This window comes from Petaurus breviceps, unplaced genomic scaffold (genome assembly GCF_028583685.1).
Source record: "Petaurus breviceps papuanus isolate PSGF00001 unplaced genomic scaffold, PetGlider_PUasm1.0 188, whole genome shotgun sequence".
Lineage (NCBI taxonomy): Eukaryota > Metazoa > Chordata > Mammalia > Diprotodontia > Petauridae > Petaurus > Petaurus breviceps.
The window spans coordinates 39392128-39401736 of NW_027185804.1; the positions used below are offsets into that span (position 1 = coordinate 39392128).

A 9609-nucleotide genomic window follows, 5' to 3' on the forward strand; every position below is an offset into this window, starting at 1 on the left:
CCGACCCTGGAGTCAGAAGGACCTAAGTTCAAATCCAGCCTCACACACTTAACAGGAAAACTAGCCTGCGACCTTGAGCAAGGCACTTAACCCCAAATGCCCTCCAAAAAGCAAAAAAAAAAAATACTTCTGGCATTCAGGAAGAATCAACTTGAGCACTGTGAAAACACAATGAGGATAACACAAGACCTACCAGCTTCTACATTAAAGGATCAAAGTTCTTAGAATATGATATTCTGGAGGTCAAATGAGCTAGGAAGGAAACTAAGAATGACCTACCCAACAAAACTGAATATAATACTTCAGGGAAAAATATGGTGAAGTAGAAGAATTTAAAGCATTCCGGTTAAAAAAAAAAAACAGAGCTGAACAGAAAAATTCACTTTCAAATACAAGAAGCAAGAGATGCATGAGAAGATAAGCAGGAAAAAGAAATCATAAGGAATTTATTAAAATTGAACTATTTACATTCCTGCATGGAAAAATGAAAATTGTAACTCATAAAACTTTTCTCAGTATGATGATAGTTAAAGGAAATATATACATGTATATGTATACGTACATATATTTGTATGTATAGGATGGCATACATGTATATAAATATGTATGTGAGTGAGGGCACATGTATGTTCATGTATACATAGAGGGCACAGGATGAGTTGAATATGAAGGAATCATATCTAAAAAATAAAATTAAGAAGTGAGAGAGGAATATATTGGGAGAAGGAAAAAGGGAGAGATATTTTAGGGTAAATTATCTCATATAAATGTGTCAAGAGAACTCTGGTACAATGGAGGGGAAGAGTAGGATGGTGAAAGGGAATGGGACAACCTGATTCTCACTTAATTTGGCTTAAGGTGGAAATAACATATACACTCAGTTGGGTATCTTACCCCACAGGAAAATAGGGGATATGGTGGGATAAGAGGTGGGATGATAGTAGGGAGGGCAGATTGGGGGAGAGGGTAGTTAGAAGCAAACCTTTTTGAGAAGGGATAGGGTCAAAGGAAAAAACAGAATAAGTGGGGGGGGGCAGGATAGGATGGAGGGAAATATAGTTACTCTTTCACAATATAACTACTATGGAAATGATTTCGGTAACTACACATGTATACCCTATATTGAATTGCTTATCTTCCCAGTGGGGATGAGTGATTAGGGAACAAGGGAAAAAAGTCTGGAACTCAAAGTTTTAAAAACAAATGTATTAAAATTTGATTTTTACATTCAACTGGGAAAAAAGATGTACGGGTACTTGGATATAGAAATCCATCTTGCCCTACTAGAAAGTTATGAGGGTGATGGGAGAGGATATGAGAGAGCAGATTTGGGGAACGGGTATTCATCAGGCTTTCTCTTTTGGGGTGGGGGTAAGGGAAAATGGGGAGAAAAATATTGTAACTCAAAATTTTGTGGAAATGTTGAACAAAACAAAATTTTGTCAAAAACTAAAAAGAAATAAATTAATTAAAAGAAAAATAATTGAAAATAAAGAAAATAGCTACTATTATCACCCCTATTTTATGGTTAAGGACACTATAGCAAACCAAGTTTAAGTGGCTAACCCAGTGTAAGGGTTATGGGATTTAAAGATCTTCCATGTCCCATTGGACTTGCTGACGTAGCAGGAAGGGGCGGAAAAAGAGGAAGCGGAAGCCAAACTAGAGTTCCTACAGTGGCTGGCGGTGGTGGCAACGGCGGCAGCAGCAGCAGAGGCAGTGGCAGCGCAAAGCCCTTTTTGAGTTAGCCAGAATTTCTTCTAAGGACTCCTACTGAGGTCTGCCAGGGGCCGGAGCTGCTGGGAGCGCACTTCCCGGACGCTAGGTGGTGGCTGTGAGTGGGGAGAGGAGGACCTTTGCCTGAGGTAGCCTGTTCTGTTTTAAAGGCTTGAAAATGTGGGTGCTTTCTACTTTATCTACGTGTGCCAATGTCATAACTACTCTGATGGCTTTCACTTTCTGGTTTTGGGACTCAGTCTTTTGGTATCTTAATAAATTTTCTAGTTTATTCCCCCATATGGCAAGCATGACATATCTTGTGATGGATAATTATATCAGCACATCTGTAATCTCCATAGGCATTGTGAATATGGCATTGCTGATACACCCAGGGTAATATAACTTATAAGTATCTGAGGCTGAATTTACCTCAGGACTTTCTCACTTAAACCCTAGTTCTATATAATATGTGCCACCAGCTGACATGTATAGTTTTATATAGCTTTAAGCTTAATTAAATTTAAGGGAGAAGAAAATATTTGAACTAAGGTAGGATGTCTTTGCCTTCAAAGAAGGTGACTTTCATCCATATCAGTCATCCATTATATATTCCAAAGTTATCAATAAGTTTGTGGAAGATTGTGTCTTATGAAATACTGCCATTAAAACTTACACAATTTTTTTCTGATGTCTAAGAGACAATTTGGTGCACAGAATTGTTGGAGAATCAGACCATATTCCTCTACCCTGATAAGAGTAACCAGTAAAGAGATATCATTATTATCATATACTCTTGGACATATCCAAAGAAAACAAATGATTGGCAAGAAAATATCTTATGAAAATTTGGTAAAACATAGATTAAATGCTACTCACACAAACAGAATTTAGACAAAGTCTTTCTACCATAAATGTCCTTCATATTAACTATGAAAGATACATTTTCTCCAGGGGTATTCCCATCATAGAGATTACAGATTATTGACTTTATGATAATAGGTTGGAATAAAACCTGGAAAGGGGTAAAGTTACAAACACTTGAGTTAGCAAAAAAAAAGTGATCATTTGTCCTGGATTATTTGTTTATACTTGTATATTGAATTATTTAATTACATACAATTCTCTCATTTTCTTTACAGCTAAAGCCCCTCTCTTGACATTCTGCTCATTCATATTATATATATTGTGAATAGAAAGAATGTGACAAAATTCATCTTATTAGGACTTACACAAAATCTGAAGATGCAGAAAATAATATTTGAATTGTTTTAGTATTATACATGGTAACATTGGCAGGCAATCTTCTCATTGTGGTGACCATACACAACAGTTAGACTCTAAATTTCCCTATGCATTTCTTCCTGGCACACTTGTGTTTTATAAATGCAATCTATACATCTTCCTCAGCACATAAACTTATCATGGACTCCCTACAAGAGAAGAAAACCTCCTTCATTTGGTGAGAGGAAAGACAATGCAATTATCTGCATTTAGCATTTCACCCCTTTTTGTGCCATCGAAATTACTACTTTCCATTTTTTAAGTAAAGGTTTTTCTTCCTCAAAGAGGTGAATATAAAAAAATCATCAGACACTTTTGTAGAGTTTTCAATGAGATCTATTTATAATATAAAAAGTTTGATACTAAAAGACTTAAATGTAAAATGAATAAGAAAAGAAAAAGATGTAAAGAATGATATGATAAATCAATGATAAATTCTGACTTGTGTCAGAAGGCTGCTGGAGAGAAAAATTTAATAACAAATTATCAAGTAAATAAGAACCAATTACTCTATGTAACTATAAAATAACTTTTCTCCCTTATAAGAGGAGGAATCTTCACCTTCCAAAGAATAATTAGGCACTCTCTGAGGAATGAAGATGAAAATACAAAGGTGCCATGAGGTGAGAAAAAATCTTGCAAAGGTCAAGGGTAAAAAAGAATTAAGAACTAATGGTTTAGTGTCTGTCTCCTAATTATGACTGGAGCAATCATTCTCAGCCATGTGTTGACAGCAATAGAGAGACCTGATATTGACCTGTAAAGAGAGCCCCCAACAGTCTTTCAAACTGGATGAAAATTGCCCACTTTTATTGACTGACATGGGCATTGATGTTATTTTCAACTGGATCAAACCAGTCTCTACTCTGTGGATTACTGGAGTTGAGCAGAGCAGGCTAGACAAAGAAGAGTCAGGAATCAATCAGAAGTTTAATTTAAAAGTGAGGGATCAAGCAAGTAGGCAGATTAGACACATATTCCAGGTCCTCACCCATAATGGGAGGACCTAAATCAGTGAGTATGAACCTTGGTTCATATACTTGTGGCTAGACAGAGTTTAACAGTATGGTGCTACAACAGTAGGCACAATAGCAACAGTGAGACAAGGTGGTCTAGTGACAGGAAGCCCTTTCCTAGAAGGCTTCATGTCTGGGCCTGTTGGTGCTTGCCTGATCTCAGAGATTATCTGTTCCTGGAAGCTGAAGGCACAGGACTGTTGTTATGCATGCCAAGTTTAGGGCACAACTTGTTTGCTGGGCCTTAGCTCTGGAAAACAGGTTGTCTCCTAATATCTTGACAATATCATTAGAAAAATATCTAGAAGAATTGATAAAGATGACTAAAATTTAAGCAATATAATGAAGCCTTAAGAATAAAGGTATCATTTTTTATCATGGCTACCAACTAAATAAAAAAGTTGAAGAGAATGATACATGTCAGAAATTATCAGCTGGTTAAAAAAATTATGTCTGAATGCATAGGATAGAGGAGACTACATGCCAGTGTTCCCTTGAGCTCACAGTTTTTGTGTTGTATTCATTTTTGGGCTATGCAATCATGTGTCCATGATAAGTTAAGAGACAATATGGCTATCTGTTGATCAGGGGACCACCAGATTGTGAAAGAAGGGTCAGGCCATGTCAGAAATGGAGGAGACCAAAGATACCATGCCTAAGAGTATAGGATTGGTTCCATGAGTGATTACTCTTGCGTTTGTCAGATAAGGAGAGTTTTTCTCCATCAAGTAAACCATCAAACAGATGGATTAAATAATTAATTAATTTAATTAATAAATGAATTATTAATAGACATTCAAAAAATAAATAAGATGGTTTTTTAAAATCAAATCCCTTTCATTTATGCTTCCTCCATCTTGCCCCTTTCCCAAAGCATGTAGTTATTTTTATAATACCCTAATTCCTGCAACACATTTTGCAGGGAATTTATTCATTTTTTTGTATTCCCTGCCAGTGTAGAAGAGAGGTAGAACTCCTTGGTTACTGCTGCACTTTACTTTTTTTTTTAAAGCAATTGGGGTTAAGTAACTTGCTCAAGGTTACACAGCCAGGTGTTTCTGGGTGGGTGCTAAGTGTCTGAGCCCAGATTTGATCCCAGGTCATCCCGACTCTGGGGCTGGTGTGCTTACTCGCTGTGCTACCTGGCTGCCCCTGCACTTTACTTTCAATCTCCCTTACTCTGCAATCCTTTGAATTTCCCACTATTTCATCCTTCCTGGAATCACATATATAATAGATTTTATATATCTCCTTTCTCAAATTTGGTTTTTGACTGATAGGTTTCCTCTCTCTTTCTGTTACTGATCATATTCTTGGTGACTCCAATTTCCCTGTCTTTTTCCTTTTTTTCTATATCTCAGAAATTCCATACTTGTATTCTAATCTTACTTCAATCTGGAGGCCCAATTTTTTTGCCTTTTTTGGGGGGTGAAGGTAGGGCAATTGGGGTTAAGCAACTTGCCCAAGTTCACACAGCTAGTAAGTCCTGAGTGTCTGAGTCTGGATTTGAAATCTGGTCCTCCTGACTCCTGGGCCCATGTTGCATTCACTCTATTCCACCTACTTGCCCCAATTCATATAATTTCTTAATCTGTGTGTGTGTGTGTGTGTGTGTGTGTGTGTGTGTGTGTGTGTGTGGTGGACCATCTTGACAGACTAATGAATCCTGTGACTCTCTATCCTCAGAATAAATATTTTAAATAAATATTTAAAGCATAAAATAAAACAAATGAGATTATGATGGAAATCAACTCTATTGAAAAGTATTTATCAAAATATTCAACATATGAGCTTATACCCCTCAAGTTAAGAACATATCTTTTCACCATTTAATCTGTGTTCTCATTGCCATCAAACCTTTTCCTGAATTTATCTTTCTTCCTCATATATCCTGTAGATATATGCAATATTTGGGGAAGTACTCTATGTGGACCCTGAGGATTTTATTCCCATACATACTGTTAGTACTGGAACACATATAAGTTGTTTTTGGTACCAGAACAGTCTAAGGACATTATATTCGTGGATGTGACAAAAGATGAATTAACTCATTGAAGCTTTGGAGAGTAGGTGCAAGAGCTAGAGATGAAGATTAAGAGCTAGAGATGAAGATTCCTGCAAAATCATGCTCATTCTTTCTGGTTTTGTTGTATTAGGTTTGTGACAGTCTGATCACCCTCTGTGGACATTAGACCCTAATACATGCACAATGTCCTCGTTCATTACCTGGTTACAACGATATGTAGATGTCCAAGTCAGACAGACACAACATCTCAGGTCATTTATGTAGATATAATCAAATTTAAGAAGATATAAGCAAAATAATCAGTGAAAGCTTCAGCAGGATTCCACAATTCCTTCATGGACTACCTCTTGTTATTGAAGTTTCTGTGTTCCTTCCATGCCTTAATAGGAGAGGAGTAGTAATATAAGATACTGAGTTTCCTTGATGACTCAGTTCTAGAGAGTTTAAGAGGCTGGAATGGACTACATCTGGAAAGGAGGTGATTGGAACAGAAGAGTTGTGTCCTTTGATGCTTGTTTTTAATTCCTCTTGATTACATAACACTTTTACTAGTCTGATTAAACTGCTTTGCCATGATTTTGACCTTTGGGAGGCCAAAATAATTCACAGGACCTTTTAGGAAGTGAGTGGAGTGAATTGACAAGTATACAGATACTTGTTGATAGATACTCTCTGGTTTACTTGCATTATAACTAATGAAATTTACTGTTAAGGAAATAAACTTATTTATGTTTTATCAGAAAAAATTAATTTTCAACTTTAAGGCTCTCTGAAAAAGTCTCAGCAATCTCCATGGGTCTTGGGACCCCATTTTGAAAGCTGGGAAACTGATGAATGACAAGAAAAATAAATCGTGGTTACACACACACACACACACAGTCTTTAAAAATGTCATGCCAAACAAATTTTAATCTTTTATAAATTTATATAAATTATAAAGTTATATATGTATATGTGTATTATGTATACATATATTTAGATAGATGTGCATATAGGTATATTATTACTTGGTACATTAGGATGATGATGAATGTATGCTTTCCCCAGATTTTATCAGCATCTTTGGTGAAGATTTTTGTTCTGTTATGGTGAACAGAATGGACAAGAGCAAATGTAGGTTAGACCGTGGTACAGATGGATTTTGCACCTAACCAAACCAGATTCAAATAATAATTTTTACATCGTTAGAAGAAGTTTTTGGAGACGTTTTCCAGAGACATGTTTGTGGTGCTTTGTTTTTCAATAATGTCCTTCTTCCCACACTCTGCATTCCAAAATTGGTCTTCTTGCGGCCCCTCCCGTGCAGCATTCCATTTCCTTTACAATGTCTGTATCCCATGCCTTGTAGACAACCTTTTCTTTCCTCCACCTAACAGTGTTCCTAGCATGCTTTAAGGCTTAGACCGGCTCCCATCCTTTAAATGAGATGAACCCTTATTTCCCATGTGGCCCTAATTTATAAGACTACCTTTAAAATTAGGTAGTGTTTGCTTTGTATCTCTTTTGTATTTACTTCTGAAGGCTTGTGTTATTTCCCCCAACCCCTAAACTTCAGAAAGGCAAGAATGATTTTATTTTTCCTTGTGAATCATCCACACCCACCATTCAGTCAGTCAATAACCATTTATTAAGTACTGACTTTGTTCTTTGCACTATGCCAAATATGTGACAGAGTAGTCACATACAAAACTATTGTGCTGTTTAATCTACCTTTTTTTAATGAAAGTCTTTCCTACCCTAACATTTCATTCATGAAAATATGAAGTTTACCTTATTTGTATGTGTATATATTCATATATAGATATGCACATATTCAGAAACTAAGAATAAATATGGTCTGTTCATAGGTAATAGAGGACTTTCATCTCTCCTTTATTATTCATTCATTAGCTCCACTAAAAACCGCTTGATAAAGTTAATCATTTACCCCCTAATGTGAAGTTCTTTTTAACCATTACAAGAAATAACATAGGAAAAATTCCCAATGTGCACATAATGAACAATAGTTAGCAAATTTTTTTTAACATAGCCTTAAATTTTCCCTTTAATCATCAAGAAAATCCTTCTTTTGATGTTTTTCCTTTCTCCCCCTCACACCTGACTTTGTGTCTTGTGGTATTACTAGGAGCCCTTTACTAGCTAACCAAGTTGTCCTTTAGGCTACATGATTTTCTGATGGCATTTTTCATTTGGGTATTTCTCAGTGTGTAGATTAAAGGGTTTAACATGGGGGTGATAATTGTGTAGAAGACTGCGACAGCTTTGTCAATGGGAAAGGTTGTTGCGGGCCTCATATAGATAAAAATGCAGGGAACAAAGAATAAAACAACTACAGTGATGTGAGAACCACAGGTAGAGAGGGCTTTGCGTCTCCCCTCTACACTGTGAGTCTTCAGAGAACTCAGGATGACAGCATAAGAGATCATTAACAGGAGGAAGTTTAAGAAGCAGATGAAACCACTGTTGGCTGCAACAAATAAACCAAGGGTGTGAGTGTCAGTGCAGGCAAGGTTCAATAAAGGATTTAAGTCACACATAAAGTGATCTATGACATTGGGGCCACAAAAGGGTAGTTGAATTAGGAAGAGCATCTGTATAGTTGCATGGAACAAGCCTCCTATCCACACCACACCCACTAAGAGGCCACGCACGCGCCAATTCATGATGGTTGTATAGTGCAGGGGCTTGCAAATTGCCACATACCGGTCATAGGCCATTACTGTGAGAAGGATACCCTCAGCACCTCCAAAGAAGTGTTCACCAAAGACTTGGATCATGCAACCACTGAATAAAATGGTTTTCTTTTCATAAAGTGAGTCTATAACAAGTTTAGGCGTGTTAACAGAGGAATAGCAAGCATCTATAAAGGAGAGGTAGGCAAGAAAAAAGTACATAGGTGAATCTAGGCTTGGGCTGATGTTAATAGTTATGACAATGAGTGTGTTACCTACCATCGTAATAGCATAGATGATAAAAAACACAACAAAAACAATTTTCTGCATCTTTGGATTCTCTGTAAGACCCAATAAAATAAATTCAGTCACATTGTTTCCATTATCCATTTATTCCATATAGATGATGATTTCAGGCAAGAATATTTTATCTGTAAAATAAACAAAAGTTTCCAGTAAGGGAGCTCTGTATTTTTTGAACTATGCTCCAGAAAGGTCATTTGGAAATAGGTTGACCTTGGAATCAAAGAAGTCGATATTTACACCCCAAATACTCGTGTCACTGGATAAACTTGAATATGTGAATTTATATCTTCTGAGATCCTATGGACTTATACTTAAAGTGGCTTAGAGAAGAGGCACGTGGTATATTGGATAGGGCACAAGACCGAACTTAAGATCACTTGATTTGAAATTATTCTCAAATGCTTATTATTAATAAGTTAGAGTAGCTAACATTTATATGTTACATATAAAGTACTATATACTAGTCTGTACTTTTGTGTTTTGAAAAGTGATTTATGCAGACTCTCTCATTTCCTTCTGACAATAACCCTGTGGGATAGATGCTACTATTCTGTCATTTTTGGAGGTAAGCATATTGAAGGAAGGAAAA

The 9609-nt window shown here is 36.4% G+C and overlaps 1 protein-coding gene across 1 annotated transcript; it reads right to left on the reverse strand.

Annotated features, from left to right (window-relative positions):
* Positions 1 to 7774: 7774 nt before the first annotated feature.
* Positions 7775 to 9113, reverse strand: LOC138163467 (olfactory receptor 4C46-like). The gene is made up of 2 exons (XM_069090925.1): positions 8207 to 9113; positions 7775 to 7779 (listed from the first exon to the last, which is right to left on the reverse strand). Exons 1-2 carry the CDS (start codon positions 9102 to 9104, stop codon positions 7775 to 7777), a joined length of 903 nt encoding a protein of 300 aa, XP_068947026.1. The 5' UTR covers positions 9105 to 9113.
* Between the last annotated feature and the right edge of the window lie 496 nt (positions 9114 to 9609).